The sequence below is a fragment of the Mobula birostris genome, chromosome 13 (genome assembly GCF_030028105.1).
Source record: "Mobula birostris isolate sMobBir1 chromosome 13, sMobBir1.hap1, whole genome shotgun sequence".
NCBI lineage: Eukaryota > Metazoa > Chordata > Chondrichthyes > Myliobatiformes > Myliobatidae > Mobula > Mobula birostris.
Window position 1 is genome coordinate 82,564,243 of NC_092382.1, and position 22,584 is coordinate 82,586,826.

The following is a 22,584-nucleotide window of genomic DNA, read 5'->3' on the forward strand; positions in this document are numbered from 1 at the left end:
AGATTCTTGCAGCCAGCCGAGCCCGCCGGGGGCTCCGGGGACGAAGGAATGGAGAGAATGACAAGGACCGGGAGATGGAGAACCGACGCAAATCCATCGTTTTGCTCTTCAGCATAACTGGTAGTTTCATACTGTGCTGGATAACACGGCAGGTATCTTATATCTATCAACGGATTTCAATGACTTTTGTTTACTATTCTGTGACAGATACCCGTTACATCACCGAAGAGTTATCGGGAATGCTGCAGATTCTCAATTCCTGCACCAACACTTTTATATACGCCCTGACCCAGAGGAAATTCCGAGAGGAGCTCAGGAATATGCTGAAATACCCATTGAATGGGATTTTGAAACTCGTTAAACGTTAGAAATAAATGTTGCTAAGTATTATAATCAAGCTTTCTTCATAATCCCTATTCTGTACAGCAACCTTCTGGCAAATTACAACAACGTGATGCACAGAGAGATGAAACTACAACACAAGAAAATCCGCAGATGCTCTCCACCTGCAGGTTCTCCTCTACCATCAAGAACTATCTTCAAATGGCATATTTTAATCCTTTTAAAGTGAAGACAAAGTACCTTTATTTTACTTGTAGCTGTTGCGAGAGAGAAGGAGATGGGGTGGGAGGGGGAGAGATGTTGTGTACAGCAGAGATAGATGGAGTCATTGGAGTCAATATCGGTTTTGGAAGCTGAAATTGGACTGGGTCTTGGAGGAACATCAGGGGCCAGCAAGCAATCACACAGTGAATCAAGAGAATGAATAGTGACCAGGAAATATATTCACTGAGGAGAATTAATGGGACTGAAAACAACAGAATACTGGCAAGAGCACAGGACCACTCAGTGACAAAGAAGGGAGATTGTGTCTGGAGCTGGAGTTAGCATGTGAGGGACAAGATCATTACGTTGCATTCACTGGTGTTCATTAAGGGGAAGGGCATGGAGTAAAGCGAGATCAAGAAGTGTGTAAAGTAATATTCTCAGTGTTGCTATCAAGGGGGAAGTTGCTTTGGGCCAAAGAACATAAGGTGTAAATTGTCATCATGATCAACACACACACACACACACACACACACACACACACACACGCGGTGAGGAGAGGTAACTGTTCCTGTGCTGTACCCTGCTGTTTACTCATCAATGATTTGATGCCCAGTGGGCCAAGATCCAAGGAGCAAGTGATGAAACTCGTATTTCTATGCTGACTCTGATATCATCCGGGACTCACTGCATTTAGGGGTGATACGAAAGAGAAAATGGAGAGATCCCACATTGGAATTAATCTGCTGAGCTACGGGGAACGGGACAATGAGAATGTTGTAAAAGGACAGTTTGCGTAATAAGGACACACTTGTGTAAAACACTGGCATTGTTTCCAAGCGCACTGAACAGCCATTGCAAAGCATCGACCGGTAAGGACACAGACCAGTGTAAGACTCTAATACAAGGACAGAGAATGATCAACACATAACTCTGATGAACCAGAGTCGGATAATCCCTGTCTTTTTTTTACTGTAATAAACATCGTCTGCACTATACTGTAAGGGCACAGCCCTTTATAACATCAAGCGCATACTGAAAGGACACAGATCTTTATAACGGCTGACCAGACGAAGGACAGAGATCATTGCAATAGTCGGCAGCATACTCTAAGGACAATCGATGTTTACAACAGCTGAGTTCGTTCTGCAAGGCCACTGATCCTTCGAACAGCCGGCACCGTACTGTAGGGATACAGACCAGTACTGCAGAGCGTACCACAACAGCAAGTGCAATCAGCTTCACAGCAGTTATCACTGTGGTTTCAGGACGCAGGTTCTTACAACTGTTGGCAGTATGATGTAATGAGACACGTCTTTACAAGCGTTGGGCATACAAATACCTGAGATAAAACTGCGTACGAGCATACGAGCCTGTAGAACAACAGTCAGCAGTTGACTAGAGGGACAATGACCTTTACAATATCTATACCTTCACTACCAGGACACAGACTTATAAAACTTCAAACACTGTGCAGTGAGCACACAGCCCTGTACACACCCAGTACTGAACTCCACCGGGAAACACTAGTACAATCGCAGAACGGTAGGGACAGAGACCTGGGCACTGCCAACACTGGACTGCAATTCATCGGCACTGTCAATCACCTCCCTCCCAATGGGCACCTTTCAACGTGTAACGGAGAGTTGATAAAGGGGAGCATTGAGATGTTGCGTGCTTCAATCACTAACGTTTTTTGAAGCTGCAACTGGAGGGACATGCACAGAAATGTAGGCAGGTTATTAAAGTCGTAAGATCAACAGAGTAGTGTGTGAATGATATCCCCGATATTGACTGGGATTCTTAGCGTAGAGGCTCAGAGGAGAACCCTAACCTGGAAAGACTTAGCAATATTTACAGTCTGTACAAGTCATAATCAGAGTCATACTTTATTGATCCCGGGGGAAATTGGTTTTCGTTACAATTGCACCATAAATAATAAATAGTAATAAAACCATAAATAGTTAAATAGTAATATGTAAATTATGATAGGAAATAAGTCCAGGACCAGCCTATTGGCTCAGGGTGTCTGACCCTCCAGGAGAGGAGTTGTAAAGTTTGATGGCCACAGGCAGGAATGACTTCCTATGACACTCTGTGCTGCATCTCGGTGGAATGAGTCTCTAGCTGAATGTACTCCTGTGCCCAACCAGTACATTATATAGTGGATGGGAGACATTGTCCAAGATAGCATGCAACTTGGACAGCATCCTCTTTTCAGACACCACCGTCAGAGAGTCCAGTTCCATTCCCACAACATCACTGGCCTTAGGAATGAGTTTGTTTATTCTGTTGGTGTCAGTTTGTGCAGATTTAGAATGTCGTCTGAACCAGACAGATTTTTAGAGTGGTATAGTGGAGAGTACCCTGATTGGTTGCATCATTGTCTGGTTTTAGAAACACAAAGTTCCTTAAGCAGAATAAACAATGAAAAGTTGTGGATGCAAACAGCCCATCAGATGTGTATCTCTACCCACCGCTGAAAACATCGACAAGGAGTGAAATCACCGGAAAGCAGCATTCATCATCAGGGACGCCTGTCACCCAGGTGATGCTCACTTCTCCATGCTGCTGTCCGGAAGGAGTGACTGGAGCGTCAGGTCCCATAGCAACAGGTTCAGCAATACTTCTACTCGTAAATGATCAGGATCCTCCAGTACAGGGGATAACTTAACTTACCCCAACAATCAACTCACATGAGAGGACTCCACAACTCATGTTCATGATAGTTACTCAATTAATAATTAATTAAAATCAATAATTTTAGTGTGCTTAGTCCATTGATAGATTATCTCCTCCACCTCCTACACAACTCGAGTCGAGTCTGCAATCAAAAGCTTAATCGTTGGCAACTCAGCAAGAAGCTGGTCCCATAAATATCGACCGTCGGAACTTAAAGCTACCCCTTCATTACTCTGTTTCCTGCTGGATGAGGCAATTCTCGCCCTCCTATCTCAAAAATGTTCTCAATTACAATATTGTAACTTTCTGAAGGACACTCTTTACTGTTTTTACTGTGGCTATAATATGCCTGTCCCACGAAAGCACATTGTAAGAAGTACTCATTAGTTATCGGCAGAGTAGACAATGAAAAACTCTCATAAGCACTGAAAGCGCAATCCATGTATCTATGTTTTCTTATCTCTTCCGGACAAGCTAATCGTTTTACCCATTTTATGACATCTGGATGAATCTATTCCGTACACATTTGTTAAAAATCCACAAGTTTCACGCTACAACGTGGAACTCCTCACATTTACGAAAGTGTTACTACCAGTCGAAGCTTTGATTATTGCACCTCACACGACCGCTCACGTACACTGCAGACAATCAATTGGCATAAACACTGGATGCAGTGTAAACACAATATTTGCGATTTCAGTGCAGCTACTACCGGACTAAAAGCAGAGAAGCTCGAACATCACACTGTTGAACAGAAGCAGCTGGGAGAACTCTGTCTGATCCGTTGAATTCCAGTATCGCTGAATTCCAGCATCGGTTGTTTTTTAGATCCAGATCCCCAAATCCACATTCCCGGTGTTCATTACATTCCTAAAATGTGGAAGACTGGGAAAAGACATGTAGCAGTGGAATCCAGCGACAGAAACAATCACAACATTGGAATTCAACTTCAGTTCCCACCTACAGAGGCTGAAACGGCGGCTTACCGGGAATTCCAACGGCTGAAATAAAAGGATAGTAAACTTCCCCTATTCTCAAGATGACTGGATACCCCATTTCAGTGAGAACCTGACCTGTCGCTCCTGAATTCACAGCTCCAGCAGAAACTCTGCGCTGATGTATTCAAGACGTTCCTGATTTATACAAAGGATCAGTCTCCAGAGATACCTCTGACTAACTTCATTAGTTAAAATTACTTGAACAAACACTTTAAATCAACACCATTGACTCTGATGTAAATATTGGGCAGTTTGAAGAGAAATATATCAAAATTCTTGGGTGTTACGTCAGCTGTGACTCATTCGGTGGAAATAATGTCGATGTCTGAGTTTTCTCTCAGAGCAGCCAATTTACAGCGCTCATGCTTTTGTTCATCAGCAAACAGATTTCTCCGACACTGTGCTTCTGTCCCTTCGATTTCCCATTTTCAACTGTCCTATTGTGCTTCAATTCCCTCCTGCTCCTACCCCACCCCACACACACACACAGACACACACACACACAGACACAGACACACACACACACACACACACACACACACACACACACACACACACACACACACCCATACACACACAGACACACACACACACACACACACACACACACACACAGACACACACACACACAGGGATACCGACAGCTCATCAGTTCCACTGTCTCGGACAGAAGTCATTCAGTTTCACACTGAGCAAAAGCCAATTACATATTCCACTGTTACACTGAACCACACACGTTCATTATTTTCATTGCATTCTGTACCACTGTGTCGTTCAGGTAGAGAGACTGAACCAGATCCCACATCCCCACAAACTAATCCATCCACCTGCATGTTGTCTATATCCCTTCGTTCCCTGTGTGTTTCTTTGCCGGTCTAAGAGCCTCATGAACGCCACTGTTTCACCCACCTCCAGCACCACCCCAGAAATGCATTTCAGACACACATAACTCTTTGTTTGCTTTCTTTTAACGACGTGTGCTTTGAACGTTTTCCCCTCTCACCGAACTGCATGCCTCCTGGTATTCGGTATTTTGATGCTGTGAGAATGATACCTGCTTCCTACTCTATTTACGAATGGTATAAACATTTCTGTCTCCGTTTCTCTTCTGGCACTCTGCGAAGAACAATACAAAATTCTCCTTCCTATAATGGGGCGACCGAAACTAAATGCAATATTACAGATGTAACCTGACCAATGTTTTATAATGCTGCAGCATTGCTTCCTGACTCTTGAACTGAAACCCTTTATTAAAAAGGCAAAAATGTCACACACCTGGGGAATGAAGGAGAGTGACATATCGGTGTTATGCTGCAGAACTGGAAATGAGGAAAGAGAAAAAATAACGAGGGGCATGGAGATGGCAGATGAACCAAGTGAATATTTTGCACAAGACTTCACTGTGGAAAGCCGGATGTTAAAGGCTGTGAGGGAACAGACGTGAGTGCAGTGACTATAACAAGGAGAGTGTGCAGTAAAAGCTGAAAGACCTGAGGGTGCATATGTCAGCCGGACCAGATACTTTATACTTTATACTTCATTGTCGCCAAACTAATGATACCGGAACATACAATCATCACAGCGACATCTGATTCTGCGCTTCCCGCTCCCTGGAGTACAAATCGATAGTAAATATTAAAAATTTAAATTATAAACCATAAATAGAAAATAGAAAATGGAAAGTAAGGTAGTGCAAAAAAAAAGAAAAAAAAAACAAGAGGCAGGTCCGGATATTTGGAGGGTACGGCCCAGATCCGGGTCAGGATCCGTTCAGCAGTCTTATCACAGTTGAAAAGAAGCTGTTCCCAAATCGGGCCGGACGAGTCTTCAAGCTCCTGAGCCTTCTCCCGGACGGAAGAGCGACGAAAAGTGTGTTGGCTGGGTGGATCGTGTCCTTGATTATCCTGACAGCACTGCTCTAACAACGCACAGTGTAAAGTGAGTACAAGGACGGAAGATTGGTTTGTGTGATGTACTGCGCTGTGTTCACGATCTTCTGCAGCTTCTTTCGCTCTTGGACAAGACAACTTCCATACCAGGTTGTGATGCACCCTAGAAGAATACTTTCTGCGATCATCAAAAAAATTAGTGAAGATTTTAGGGGACAGGCCAAATTTCTTTATTTTTTTTCAGGAAGTAATGGCGCTGGTGGGGCTCCTTGCCAGTGGACTCTGCTTGTTTGGACCAAGTCAGGTCACTTGTGATATTGACCCCGAGGAACTTAAAGCTTTTGACCTGTTCCACTTGCGCACCACCAATGTAAATGGGGTCGTGCGGTCCACTGCTCTTTCTGAAGTCAACAACCAATTCCTTCGTCTTTCTGACGTTGTGGGATAGGTTATTGTCTCCACACCATGCCACCAGATTCTTCATTTCCTCTCTGTACTCAAACTCATCATTACCCGAGATACGGCCTATAATTGTTCTCTGATCAGCAAACTTATATATTGAGTTCGATGGAAACCTGGCGACACAATCATGGGTGTACAGTGAGTACAGCAGGGGTCTGAGTACACAGCCTTGTGGGGCACCGGTGCTCGGAATGATTGTAGAGGAGAGCTTGTGCCCTAGTTTTACCGCCTGGGTTCTGTCTGTGAGGAAGTTGAACATCCAGCTGCAGATCTGAGTGCTAAGGCCCTGGTTCCGGAGCTTAGGAATCAGATAATTTGGAATGATTGGATTAAAGGCAGAGCTGTAGTCAATGATAAGGCGCCTTACATATGCGTCTTTATTCTAGGGAGGAATGTAGAGCCAGAGAGATGGCATCTGCCGTTGACCTGTTGCTCCGGTAGGCGAATTGCAAAGCGTCGTGGTTGACTGGTAGGCTGTGGTTGATCTGTGCCAAAACCAATCGCTCGATGCACTTCATAGCAATTGATGTCAGAGCCACACTAAGGTTCTGAAGCAAGTAGCGCTCAAGATTGTGTAGGCATTCGTAATGATCTTTCAAACATTAATCAGGCAGAGGACTGAAAATTGCAAATGTCTCTCTACTCTTTAAGAAAGCAGGAAGACAGCAGAAAATAAATTATAGATCAATTAGCCTGACAACAGTGATTGCCAAGGTTTTGGAGTCAATTGTCAACGAAGAGGTTGTGAAGCACCTGGACACACAGTACAAGACAGGACAAAGTCGGCATGGTTTCCTAAAGGGAAAATCCTATCTGACGAACCTGTTGGGACTTCTTGAGGAAATTAAACATTCGATACTAAAGGGGACATGGACGTGGATACTTAGACATTCAGAGGGCCTTTGACAAGGTGCCACACATGAGGCTGCTTACCAAGTTAAGGCGCCATGGTATTACAGGAAAGGACAAGGTGGGTGATCTTAAAGGGAGACTCACCTACTGCAAGGAGATGCAGAACTGCTGTGTATTCTGTTTCACCGACACCTGGCTCTCCCCTGCCACCCCCGACTGTGCCATCCGACCGGAAGGATTTTCGATCCATCGGATGGACCACGCGGCGTCTTCGGGCAAGACGAGGGGAGGTGGTGTCTGCCTACTGATCAACACTGCGTGGTGCTCGGACACAGTGGCACTGACAAGCTCCTGAAGCCCGGACCTGGAACACCTGTCGGTGAAGTGTCGTCCCTACTATCTGCCACGGGAATTCACCTCTGTCATACTGACAACGGTCTACGTTTCCCCCAGGCGGACGTGAAGTGTGCTCTGAACATACTGTATGCCAACATCAGTGAACTTGAGTCCAGGTATCCGGAAGCCTTGCTCATTACAGCCGGCGACTTTAACCAGGCCAACCTCAGAAAGGCGCTGCCAAAGTTACACCAACATGTCTCCTGCCCCACTAGAGGCCCGAATATACTTGACCACTGCTACACAGCAGTCAAGGATGCCTACCGTTCCGTCCCACGACCTCACTTCGGAAAATCGGACCATCAGGCCGTACTCCTCCTCCTGGCTTACAAACAGAAACTGAAGCGGGAGGAAACGGTGTCAAAAGTAGTGTCGCGTTGGACGGAGGAAACAGATGAGGTCCTCCGTGACTGCTTTGAATCGGTGGACTGGTTATTATTCAAGGACTCGGCAGCTAACCTCGATGAGTATACCTCAGCTGTCACGGACTTTATTTGGAAATGCACGGAGGACTGTGTGTCTCGCAAGACGATCCGGGTATTCCCTAACCGGAACCCTTGGATGAATTATGAGCTCAAGTCCCTTTTAAAGGCCAGAGCTGCTGCTTTTAGGTCCGGGGATACCAGTCACTACACGGAATCCAGGCGTAAACTCCGGAAAGCCATTAAGGGCGCCAAGAGGCAATATCGAGCCAAGTTGGAAGCCCAGGATAACCAAAGGGATGCAGGGTCTAAATGAGATCACTGGGCGCAAAGAAAAGGTTGGGAATATCAATAACTGTGGCGCTTCTCTTCCTGACGAACTTAACGTATTCTACGCAAGATTCGAACAGAAGAGGAGCGTCCCGCTCCCTCCGGATGATCCGGACTTGGTGGCATCGAGATTCATCGTCGCCGAGGAGGACGATAAAAGGGCCTTCATGAAGATAAATCCAAGGAAGGCGACGAGCCCAGATGGCGTCCCAGGACGGGTTCTCCGGGGCTGTGCAAGCGAGCTAGCTGGAGTGTTTGCTGACATCTTCAACTGCTCCTTGCTTCAGTCTAAGATCCCCTCGTGTTTTAAGAAGGTAACGATAATCCCAGTGCCGAAGAAGAGCAAGGTGGCATGCCTGAATGACTATCGACCTGTGGCTCTGACATCAGTTGCTATGAAGTGCTTAGAGAGATTGGTTATGGCACACGTCAACCACAGCCTACCAGCCAACCTCGACGCTTTGCAATTCGCCTACCGGAGCAACAGGTCTACGTCAGATGCCATCTCTCTGGCCCTACATTCCTCCTTAGGACACCTGAAGAATAAAGACGCATACATAAGGCTCCTTTTCATTGACTACAGCTCTGCCTTTAATACCATCATTCCAAATAAACTGATTCCTACGCTCCGGAACCTGGGCCTTAGCGCTCAGATCTGCAGCTGGATCTTCAACTTCCTCACAGACAGGACCCAGGCTGTAAAAATAGGGGACAAGCTCTCCTCTACAATCACTCTGAGCACCGGTGCCCCACAAGGCTGTGTACTCAGCCCCCTGCTGTACTCATTGTACACCCATGATTGCGTAGCCAAGTTTCCATCAAACTCAATATATAAGTTTGCTGATGATACAACAATTGTAGGCCGTATCTCGGGTAATGATGAGTTTGAGTACAGAGAGGAAATTAAGAACCTGGTGGCATGGTGCGAAGACAATAATCTATCCCTCAACGTCAGCAAGACGAAGGAATTGGTTGTTGACTTTAGAAGGAGTAGCGGACCGCACAACCCAATTTATATCGGTGGTGCGCAAGTGGAACAGTCAAAAGCTTTAAGTTCCTCGGGGTCAATATCACAAATGACCTGACTTGATCCAGCCAAGCAAAGTTCACTGCCAAAAAGACCGACCAGCGCCTTTAATTCCTGAGAAAACTAAAGAAATTTGGCCTGTCCCCTAAAACCCTCAGTAATTTTTATCGATTCACTGTAGAAAGCATTCTTCTACGGTGCATCACAACCTAGTATGGAAGTTGTCCTGTCCAAGACCGAAAGAAGCTGCAGAAGATCATGAGCACGGCTCAGCACATCACACAAACCAATCTTCCGTCCGTGGACTCACCTTACACCTGATGCTGTCGGAGCAGTGCTGCCAGGATAACCAAGGACACGACCCACCCAGCCAATACACTTTTCGTCCCTCTTCCTGCGGGAGAAGGCTCAGGAGCTTGAAGACTCGTCCGGCCCGATTTGGGAACAGCTTCTTTCCAACTGTGTTAAGACTGCTGAACGGATCCTGACCTGGATCTGGGCCGTACCCTCCAAATATCCGGACACACCTCTCGTTTTCTTAGCACTACTTTACTTTCCATTTTTCTAATTTATATTTATGATTTATAATTTAAATTTTTAATGTTTACTAATTTTACTATTTTTAATATTCAATATTTGTAATCCAGGGAATGGGAAGCGCAGAATCAGATATCGCTGTGATGATTATACATTCTGTTATCAATTGTTTGGCGACAATAAAGTATAAACTATAAGTACTATTCATACAGTATCTGTGTATTGCTGGAGGACCATCAGTGATTGTCCGTGATCCCTTCTCCCACCTGGTTCCATATGCTCATTTCTGCCCATCTTGTTCAAACTCTGTCCAGTCTGCTCATCCCACCTTCCTCCACCCCCCCCCCCACCCCGCTTCAGTGATATACATCAACCTCGGTCCACCCTGCATCCCACCTCCTCAGCAGTCTTTCTTCTAACCTTTGTCTTCATTGTGAACTGTTCTTTTGCACCTTTTGCCTCGCTGATTTATTTCCAAAATCGTTTTTTGGAATGCCTGAGGGTCATCAGGTACCAGTTCTGTTGTACATTGGTGTGGAGGAGCTAGTTTTTAACTGTGACTGGCTGACACACTGTAGAATTTTACTGGCAGCAAAGAGTACTGGGGGAGTTGGTGCTTGGGCTATAATCGTGTGATCTACATTCCAGGCATAATGGACTGTCGGTGTTTTGGCTTTGACTTTGGTTAGTGCTTCTACAGATGGGGCTGGATGGTTGTCCTTCTGCAGTGAAGCAGAAATTTCGAGCAGCTGGACATTGGTTGTGGGGAAATCCCGGATTGCACTACCCAGTGTGAGACGTGGGGACAATGTGTGAGACTCTCAAGGTCGGTGAGTGGCAGATTCAGCTGTGTGACTCTGTGAGGTTGGGTCCTGGGATATCACTGTTTTTGATCCAGGTAAAATGGACCCAGGGATCGAGCTGTTTGGGCTCATGAGGTGTTGAGCGAGTATTTCTGGTCTGGGATCAGATGTTTGTTTCTGGAGTTCCTTTGGAAGCAATGACTGCTAATCTGAGGAGAGGATGAGCTGCTACTCCATTCTCACAGGGAGAGGCTATGAGTAAATAGGCTGTTCTATAGACCCTTGAGTTTGGCGTTCAAACTATGTTTGGAAATCCACCACGTTCACTGTCACTTGTCTGTCACTCCGTGGAAATCAAGCAGAATCTCAAGCTGATGGAGATCTGCACGAAAAAGTGAACATGTTTGAGTCTGTTATGTACTCCTAGGAGGTGGACTGTCACTTTAAGATGCCGAGAGAAATGGTCTGACTTTTGGGACACTTTTGGATTTCTACTGTCTGCAGAATTGCTCGGTTGCTATGGAGAGCAGCTCATGTTATGGTTTCTCTGCAGCGTGTTTGCTTTTTTCAAGGGCACTTACAGACACGGAGAAACAGATGCTCAGAGTCAAGTTGGATTCGGTCAATGAAGGACACCAGTGAGTGAGGTCCTGGTTTAAACTTTCAGTAACCCAAAGGGGTGAGTTGAGATCGATCCGGAGTATTGATAATTGACTCCCACAAGTGCTGCAAATGGAAGTTTGCAGAATAGAGAGGAGAGGAACGTTTGAAACAGAAGAAACCGAGTGACAAAGACGTTACTGTTTGGACTCTCTCTCCAAGTAGCTCGTAAGGGGTGAGTTTGAGTTCAATTCGAATGTGAAGGTGTGACTGTCACGTATTTAATCCACAGGAGTGGGTTCTCTGGTGAGGGGAAACCTGCGACGTGTGTGTTACCCTTGTCTGGGTGTGGTAGTTCACTGAAGAAAGGCACCCCTGTGGAAAATCACTGTTGGAGGTATTTCGTAATTCACGGAAATGGATAAGTGGCTATCACGTTGTGGGTAACCTTGTGGAATCCACCGGTGTGTCGACCCTTGCCTGGGTGGTGGTTCCCTAGAACAGAGTTCCCTTTGTGATAAGCTACTGTTGGTGATAATCCATACGTGGATTCTGTTTGAGTATCCTGTGACCACCACTTTGGGATGACCCGTAGCTGAATTCTGGTGTGGTACCACTTGTGTTGAAAGGATATTCGTTGAAGATCACTGTCGGTGATACTTCGTGTGTGGGGTGGAACAACTTCGGAGATAAAACCTACTCTGCTGTTGTTATCTTGTATTGTTATTGTGGGATCTGTGGAATGTCGACGTAATTGCCTTCTCACAACATTCGCCTTTTGGGTCACAAATATCTCTCATTAATTAACCTGAGCATTGAACTGAACTGTCTTACCTTCCATCGTAAGACTGTACCTTTTACCACCTAAGTTTGAAGAAGTTTGGGTTTTATATTTACACACCTGTATATATGCAGAAACTGTGCTAACCTGTTGGCTTTATCTCGGTTTTATATCACTGTATTGCGTCGTTACTAATAAAAATTAGAGTGTTTTCACAGCAGAACCAGACTCCAGGTGTGTTCCATTCCTGCTGGTTCCTTAAACTCATTACGGGATACGTAAAAAGTTATTATGGCAAAACGTTATTAACCTGAATTGTAAAGTTTATTCCTTTCCCCACAGCTGTTCCTTACCTGCTGAGAGTTTGTGGTAATTCCAGATTCGTTTTTATTACATTCACCCTGCAATGGTTTATATTTCCTGAAATGGACCTCATTTAACCTGGAAATGGAAATAGCTTGTTCTGTGATAGTCGAACAGTAAAGAAAGCACAAATTTTCCCTGTAAATTGTCTTGGTACCAATTTGTTATTCCTGGAACTGTTGCTAACAAGGTTTACAAGAATAATCTCAGGAATGATCGGCATTATGTATGAGGAGCATTTGATGGTTCTGGACCTGTGCTTGATGGAATTCGGAGGGACGGTGGTGTGGTGGAGGGATGTATGATTAAGAAAATCTACTGAAAACTGAAAAGCCTGGACACAGTGGACATGGAGAGGATGTTTCCATTAGACGGAGAGCCTGTGATCTGACAGCACAGTCTCAGAATAAAGGTGCTTCCCTTTAAAACTGAGATAAGAAAATTTTTGGCTAAGAGATATCTGATCGGCGGAATTTGTTGCCATTTGGGTATATTTGTGACAGAGATTAATATATTCATGATTGCTAAGTAGCTTTAGGGTTACAGGAGGAAGGCAGGAATATGGTGTTGGAATAAAACTCAGCCATGGTTGAGTGGTGGGGCAGACCAGATGGATCGAAACACCTAATTCTGTTCCTGTGTCTTATGTCTTACCATGACTGAATGATGGCTCCTTCTTATCCCATATCGTTTTGTGACGTGTGAGGGACAATAAAAGATTGCTCACTGAGATCATTATATTTGCCTTCAACGTTTAAATTTCAGTGAGTTTTGTTCTTAGCAACATTAAGCAGAAATGTTTGGTTCTCCTTTCTATTGTTAATGTGCTTGGTTATCTTTCATGTTAAAGTTAGACCTGCGGTGAGAGATTTATTGGAAGAAAAACCCCAACTGGAAGCAAAGCACAACTGAAGACGAGAGAACAGCAATAAGTGAACCAGCCCGAGGATTGAGAGCCTCAACTAGAGAGAACCCATCTGACTTGGAAATTCCAGTGATTCAGTCAGGAGAAAGTTTGGTGAGTCTCATTTACTCAAACACTGGTCCTGTAGACATTACATACCTGTACAAAGGAAGGTAGGAATGTCCCCAAAAGAAGCAGCTATACCTCTGGCAGATCAAGTTGCAATCACTCCAGGTCTGGTAATGTGCTTCCAGCAGCTCAGCCCTTTAAAACCACTCCCATTCTGTGGAAGTCGAATCCAAATAATGTCACTCAGAGACCGTATAAGTACAAACTCTTTATTCGAAGCACCCAGGACTTACTCAGTTAGTCACTCAAACAGGAACAGTCTATGATTGTTCCCGCCCAATCCACTAAATGACGAAAAATTCCCCTTACACCTCAGATATATCTGTCCAGATAACACCCCCCCCGCCCCCCGCCACAGCAAGACAGGCTGGAGCCAAAGTAATTTACTACATGACAGACCCTAAAGACAAATTACAAAATATTCATCATGGCTTAAACACAGAGAACAGACTGAAGCTGTCCTATCTCTACTCAGGAGTGCACATGGAGATAAGCATCCTGAAACCCTAGCTAGCGACCCTCAAGAAGAAATATGGCTCAGCATGGCTTTGCACATCTATTGATCCTCAGCAGTTTCATTCAGAAGAACAGGCTGCTATTGTTTAACGAAGTGTTAACCCTTTTACATACTTTATCATTCCCTCATTTTGATCATTACATGATCAACAAAGCAGTAACTTATTTACAGAAAAAAGCAACCGAGTACAGCATTGGTTTATCAGTGGTTAAAAACAGCGTACAACAGTAATGATAACAATGATATGTACAACTATTAGGCCATAATGCAATATCTCGCCCCACATATTACCGAACAGGCCTTCGAAGACCACCATTTCGACCCTTCGGTGAACCCGTGTAAATCCTGCTCTACTTTCTTGATGTTGTCAGTCTCCTTGGCAGTGTGCTCGGAGAGGGATGTAATGTTAGTAGAGTCATCAGGGATATAGATGCAGCATTCTGTGTCAATAATAGCACAGGTTCCCCCTTTTCTCAGTCAGGATAAAATCTAAAGCCTTACGATTCTGTGGGACTGTTTGCCGGATTGCAATCATTTCAGTGGATATTTCTGTTACTTGGGCCTGTGTTTCTGTCAGGGCCCCTGCAGTATTGTGGCCAGCTCCTCAAGTGTTGTAGCCAAATTGATTATCTCTCGAGAATTCCTGGCTACTCCATCGGAGAGAAAAGTGATCATCCAAAATCGCTCAGTCTCAGCTTCTCCGCTGCTGGGCACCTGCAAGTATGGCCAGGATGCATGTTTCCCAGTACAGGAAGTTCTGTTTGGTGGGGGCCTGAGATACCATCCCTCAAAACACTGACAGCCACAGTCATCTCTGACTGGACCACAGTTCCTCACCTCACTTCCCCGGGTGTTATTTGAGAAAGCCCAGGCTGAGAGTTCCTCACTCTGGTTGAGTGGGATTACTGACATTGGAATCATAGTTTTACCATGCTGGGGAATTTCACCACAAACCCAGCAGGCCCCTAGTTCTATCTGTTTGGCGTAGGTGTGACAGAGAGACAGAAAGGTGTTAACATGGGGGCCCCCGGATTCTGGGGTGAGCCCTCTCAAAGACATAAACACGTACACCAATACATTTTCCTTTAGTCCGAGAGAGTCCATCCACAATGTTCCTTCAGTAACACGTTTGTTGTCTGTTTGATGTATTCACCGAGATTCCCCCTTCAGTTTCACAGCCGTGGGAGTGGTCAGTAACACCTGATATGGTCCTCTCCACCGAGGTCCGAGTTTCCCTCGATCCCAGTTCTTGATCAGGACAAAATTCTCAGGTTCTATGGTAGGATAGTCACCCCTCTCTGCGGGGTAGTTCTCTTCCTTGTAAGCCTGTCGTACCTGTGAATGTAATGCTTGGAGTATTTTGGTTAGTTGGCATATATATTTCCCCATCTCTTCCCCTAGTGTATGTATATCCAATTCTGCTGGTAGACTTTCCGGGAACAAGGGTACACAAGGTCTTGGTCCTCAGAGTGTCCTCATGGGCCGTCCATGAAAGATTTCAGCTGGTGACAACCCTGTTTTCCCCGGTGGGGTAACCCTCATGTGGAATAGGACTAGTGGGGCCTTCAACCAAGTGAGTCCAGTCTCCACCGTTAGAGTGCTGGTTTTTCTTTTCTATCTGGGGCCTGATTCATGATCATTATCATTTCCTGAGGCTTCCAGGGTGCATACACAGAAATCACTGAGGGCTCTCCCCCCTCCTGCTCGTGGATTGGGCAGCATTCGGTTGGGCAATAGTCTTTGTGGAACCATTAACTCTGGGGTTTTATTGGATTCTTCCCTCCCTGTCTTGGAATAATCCTCCGTATTTCCTTTCTGGATCTCAGGGCACATAGAGCCTCCCCTTCCCTGCTGCTGCTGTTTCACCCGAGCAGCCACCATATCTGAGTACCCCGAGGATTGGGGTTCACGGGCACTGGGTGCACTTGGCCCCTGGTAAGGTGGGGGTGTATGATGGGTGCCCACTCCTCATCACAGTGACTGCCCTCAAACAGGGTCAGTATGCCAGACATGGGTTCGGGATCCCTTGTTTCCCTATCAGTTCGAACTTTAGACTGACGTTCCTGCCCTTCTCTCCTATCATGGCCAGCCTTGGTTTGCTTACATTGTTTTTCCTGCTCTCGTTTCCGGTGCCATCCACCCATTTACACTCCGCTTTTTAGTGTCTCCCAACCTTTGGCGTTCCTTCTGCAGTACATACCTCTATCCCTTTGTCACATGCATTATTCCTCCAACTTGCTAATAATATACTGTTCCTCTTTACATCTGCCTTTTCCTTCCATTCCCTTTTTAACAATTTCCACTTCTTTCCACAGTTCTTTTTCCATATCGAATTTACTGCTTGTTCTCATGAGATAATATCCCACCACAGTCTGCTTGGCACTCCCGATATTGGGATCCTGTTCTTGACTCCAAATGTTAAAGTCGAATCTGAATAAAACTCGGGAGACCAGATCATCACCACAGTTTATTGCACGTTCTCCTGCAGGAGTTTGAGACCCAGTTGTCAAAGGGAAGGCACGTAAGCTCTGTCACCAACTGACAAGTGGAATGACTTAGTCAGGTTACAGCCATGTATTTATACATAGTAGCCCCATACATTACTATTCGAAGATGTTATTTAAACTGGTACGCCCACAAAGTCTGTTGGTGCGAAACTTAATTAACTAGATAAGAGCGTTCGCTAAATCAAGGTTTTAATTACAGATAGATGTACTGTCCAGTCTGTATCAGTCATTCCCTTTGCAAGGCCCTGATTTACTTACAGACAAATGTTCATTCCTGTTTTTATCGGCGAGTCCTCCTCCCTTTACTCAAACGAGCGTACAATACATAATGCTATCATCTAATGAGAATACAATGTATAATGTTATCAGCTCTCAGTCTGTCTCTCTGCAAGCTGCAGAGAACTGGTAATGAGCATGTCTTAGCTAACCGCTGAAGACAGAGTTTACTTCAGTTCAAACATTCCAATTCAGTCCCTAATATTCTTTTACCCAGAGGTTACATAGATTCAAAATGATTTTTTTATATATATCCTCAATTCCTCAGGAGGATTCAGGGGAAATATTTATGTCCAATATAGAAACTGCTGTTACCTGTGTGTATTGTGGCGATGCAAAAGTTTCTGGAGAATCTACAAGTGGGAAGAAGTGGAGTGATATTTGGAAATCTGACTATTTGAAGCTTAACTTAGCAGGCAAACTTCATACGGACAGTGTGCAAAAGCTCTGGTGAGAAGATCATTCATTACCCGTTTCAGGCCTGCTACATAGGTTGTGTGAGAGTGCAGATTAACTCCATCGAACCCAGAGGAGATCAAAGTTCTTTTCGACAGTGATTTGCCAGCTGTTAAAATGAATACCACCTTATATAAAATTCACTGTGCACATTATGTCACGGCGTAAAAAATACACAGTACAAGATATATGTCCACACTGGTCATTACAAATTAAAGGGGACATTGGTGGGAAGGTGGGGAGACTCCAGTGTCCCTGATGCCCTCACCTACAAGATATGCATCCAGCTGCAGCTTGTAACCCTGTACTTTAAGGAGTTAGAACTTGAAATGGATGAATTCCAGATCATCCAGGAGTTGGAGGGGGTGATAGATATGACATGAAGAGAGGTGAGTTACACCCAAGGTGCAGGACACAGGAAACTAGGTGAGAGTCAGGAAGGGGAATGAGTTTAAACAGCCATCGCAGAGTACTCTTGTTGCTATCCCGCAAAACATCAGGTGAAACACTTTAGAAACTGTTGGAGGGGATTACTGACAGAGGAAAGTCAAAGGGGTGAAATGGGATTTGTTAGTTAGCGGAACAGAACAAGAGGAGACTAATATCCCAGTGGTAAGGTTTGCTGGTGCTAGTGTGGGGGGAGGGGTGGTGATGTGGTTAAAATAAGTTCTTTGGGGAATGGGAGCCAGAATGACAGAACAGATAATGGACAGGGTGAATTGAATTGACTTTATTACAGACATCCTTCATATACACGAGGAGTAGAAATCTTCACGTTACGACTCCATCTAAATGAGCAATGTGGAACTTACATTAATTTATAATAGATAGTTTGTACAAAGAGCAGTGAATATAACATAGAAATCAATTAAACAGTCTGATGTCCTGGTGGAAGATGATGTCCCGAAGCCTGTTTGTCCTTTTGCTGTGGTACCGTTTCCCGGATGGTAGCAGTAGGAACAGTTTGTGGTTGTGGTGATTCAGGTCTCCAATGATCCCTCCGGCACGTTTTTACATACCTGTCTCTGAAAATGTCCTGAATAGTGGGATGTTCATATCTGCAGATGCGCTGGGCTGTCTGCACCACTCTCTGCAGGTTCCTGTGATTATGGGAAGTACAGTTTCCATACCAGGCAGTAATGCAGTCAGTCAGGATGCTCTCAATTGTGTCCCTGTAGGAAGTTCTTAGGATTTGGGACCCCATCCCAAACTTCTTCAATCATCTGAGGTGAAAGAGGTGCTGCTGTGCTCCTTTCACAGCACAGACGGTATGCACAGACCATGTGAGATCCTTGGTGATGTTTATGCTGAGGAACTTAAAGCTGTTCACCCTCTCAACTTCAGATCCCTCGATGCCAATAGGGGTTAGACTGTCTCCATTCCTCCTGTCGTCCACAATCAGCTCCTTTGTTTTTGTGACAATGAGGGAGGGGTTGGTTTCTTGACACCAGTCAGATGTTGTTCAGACCTCAGACAGAGTCAGCAATCGAATGGCTGAGCATGGTGCGATGAATGTGCTGAGCTGAGTATATCACAATGCAAGAAGCATCGTAGGAAAGCCAGATGAGCCCAGGGCATGGAATTATGATATTGTAGCCATTATTGGGACTTGGTTGCACCCAACAGTCTGAGAGATTTAGAGGAACAAATTTGTAGAGAGATTGCAGACCATGCCAAGAAGCAAAGCCTGATTCAGTAACTGATTTTGACTTTCCATATATTGACTGGGACTCCATACTGTAAAAGGACTAGATGGGGTAGAGTTTGTCAAATGTGCCCTTAAACAGTACGTAGAAGTCCTGACGTAAAAGTGTCCAATAATCTGTTAGGAAATGATCCAGGGCTGGTGACAGAAATTAGTGATCATAATGCCATGAAATTCAAAGTAAATTTGGAAAAAGAGAGGTCTGGACCACGGGTTGAGATTCTAAATTGGAGAAAGGTCAATTTTGATGGTATTAGAAAGGATCTGACAAATGTGCTTTGGGACAGGCTGTTTTCTGGCAAAGGAGTACTTGGTAAGTGGGAGGCCTTCAGAAGTGAAGTTTCGAGGGTGTAGAGTTTGTATGTGCCTGTCAAAATAAAAGTGGAAAGGTAACTGATGCAGGGAACCTTGGTTTTCCAGAAATATTGAGGACCTGGGTACTTTGTTCCTCTAAATACCTCAGAATTTTGAGTGCTACCAAGACTCATTAATGACTACAATATCATAATTCCACCCCCTGAGCTCAACTGACTTTGTTTTAGTCGTCTTCTGTTGGTTTCTAACAGCTTCCCAATAGTTTTTGCTCATTATTTTCCCTCTCTTTGGCTTTTATATTGGATTTGGCTTCTCATTTCAGCCACGGTTGTGTCCTCCTGCCTATCCAATGCTTCCACTTCTTTGGGATGTATCGATCACTCAGCTTCTGAATTGCTCCCAGAAACTCCAGCCATTGCTGCTCCATTGTCACTCCTACCTTTTCTCTTCCAAACAAGTCTGGCAGGCTTTTCTGTCATAGAAACATGGAGAAGTTCAGTACGGAAACAGGCTATTTGGCCCATCTAGTCAATGCCGAAAAAGCATTTAAGCTGTTTAATGCAACGACCTGCACCGGGACCATTGCCCTCCGTACCCCCACCATCCAGGATCCCATCCAACCTTCTTTTAAATTTTTCAACTGAGCTCACATTCACCACTTGTGCTGGCATTTCATTCCACGCTCTCATGACCATTTCAGTAAAGAGCTTTTCCAAATGTTCCCGTTAAATTTTCAACTTCCCCACTTACCCATGAATCGGGTTGTCATCCCACCCAACCGCAGTGGAAAAAGCTGCTTGCATTTACCCTATCTATACCTGCATAATTTTGTATACTTCTAACAAATCCTCAAAGCTATGTATAATTTCCTCATTTATGTTTAGAGCCTTTTTTTGGTGTATAAGATGTTGAGGAGCATTGTTCGTGTGGACAGCCAGAAGTTTTTTTTTCACAGGGCTGAAATGGCTAACACGAGGGGCATAATTTTTAGTTGCTTGGAAATAGATACTGAGGGGATGTCAGGGGTAACTTTTTTAGACAGAGAGTGGTGGGTGTGTGGAATTCACTGCTGGCTGTTCGTGTGAGAGTGTTTCAGTTACTGTGGGGCCAGGCACCCATGCCGTTCAGTGGGAACAGGGAATAATACCAATGGAGAGAGTCAAACTGAGCCAGGTCACAGATTGGAGATGGCAGAAATGCCCCATTCTCATAGAGAGAGGAAGAGCATCAGAGAGTTTGATGGCCATTCCAGAAACCAGCACTGTGCCCAGTTAGAAGATGATATCTCTCTCCAACTTGGGTTAAACTTCACTGTAACAATGTGATGCCAGATCAGACCTTGGCAACTCAAGTGATCGCATCTGAAATATTGTCCTACAACCATTGATGGATTTTGTAAATCTTTTTACAGGTTAAAAATGACAAGGAATTTATCTACGGGAACCTCGAACAAAACACACCAGTTTTGCTGTCTCTGTCCAGATATTTAAGAAGTGGAGCAAGGGATTCACTCGATCATCCTTCCTGCTCAGACTGTGCGGAGGGATTACTCAATTATCTGACCGACTGGCATGCCTGTCATTTGACACAGCGGGGAACTCATTCATCTGTTCAGACATTGGGAATAGATTCAATCAGCAAGTTCACTCTGGGACAAGGCCATTCACCTGCTCTGTGTGTGAGAAGGGATTCAGTCAGTCTTCCCACCTATGGACGCACCAGTCAGTTCACGGTGGGTAGAGGCTGGTTGTCTGCTGAATTTGTGGTGAAGGATTCACTTGGTCATCTGACCTAATGGCTCACCAGCGAGTTCACACTGGACAGAGGCCATTCACCTGCTCAGACTGTGGGAAGGGATTCACTTCGTCACCTCAGTTACTGAGACACCAGTCAGTTCACACCGGAGAGAGGCTGTTCACCTGCTCAGACTGTGGGAAGGGATTCACTCAGTCATCTCAGTTACTGAGACACCAGTCAGTTCACACCGGAGAGAGGCCATTCACCTGCTCAGACTGTGGGAAGGGATTCACTTGCTCAACCAAACTGAAGTTACATCAGCGAATTCACACTGGAGAGAGGCCATTCTCCTGCTCATTGTGTGGGAAGGGATTCACACAGTTAGCTAGCCTACAAGCACACCAGTCAGTTCACACTGGGGACAGGCCGTTCACCTGCTCAGACTGTGGGAAGGGATTCACTTTGTCATCTCAGTTACTGAGACACCAGTCAGTTCACACTGGGGACAGGCCGTTCACCTGCTCAGACTGTGGGAAGGGATTCAATCGGTCATCTCAACTGAAGGTACATCAGCGAGTTCACACTGGAGAGAGGCCATTCTCCTGCCCAGACTGTGGGAAGGGATTTGCACAGTTATCTGGCCTACAAGTACACCAGTCAGTTCACACTGGGGAGAGGCCGTTCATCTGCTCAGACTGTGCGAAAGGATTCACTTGGTCATCTCAACTGAAGGTACATCAGCGAGTTCACACAGGAGAGAGGCCGTTCACCTGCTCAGTCTGTAGGAAGGGATTTATTAGGTCATTTAATCTGAAGCTGCATCAACGAGTTCACACTGGAGAGAGGCCGTTCACCTGCTCAGACTGTGGGAAGGGATTCACTTCATCATCTCAACTGAAGGTACATCAGCGAGTTCACACAGGGGAGAGGCCGTTCACCTGCTCAGTCTGTAGGAAGGGATTTATTAGGTCATTTAATCTGAAGCTGCATCAACGAGTTCACACTGGAGAGAGGCCATTCACCTGCTCAGACTGTGGTAAGGGATTCACTCAGTCATCTCAACTGATGGTACATCAGCGAGTTCACACAGGGGAGAGGCCGTTCGCCTGCTCATTCTGTGGGAAGGGATTCATTAGGTCATTTAATCTGAAGCTACATCATCGAGTTCACACTGGTGAAAAGCCTTTCACCTGCTCAGTCTGCGGGAAAGCATTCACTCAGTCATCTCATCTACTGAGACACCAGAGAATTCACACTGGAGAGAGGCCGATCACCTGCTCAGACATTGGGAAGAGATTCTCTCAACCAAATCAACCAAATGTGCATCATTAAGTTCACACTGAGGAGAGG

General features: G+C 45.2%; 1 protein-coding gene across 1 annotated transcript in view; it reads left to right on the forward strand.

Moving 5' to 3' along the window:
- The window catches only part of LOC140208022 (uncharacterized), a 74,305-nt gene that overhangs the window by 19,277 nt on the left and 32,444 nt on the right, over positions 1-22,584 (forward strand). The window contains exons 4-5 of the mRNA XM_072276552.1: positions 208-363; positions 21,845-22,443. Of these exons, the coding sequence (XP_072132653.1) occupies positions 208-363; positions 21,845-22,443 (755 nt within the window). The remainder of the gene's footprint in view (positions 1-207; positions 364-21,844; positions 22,444-22,584) is intronic.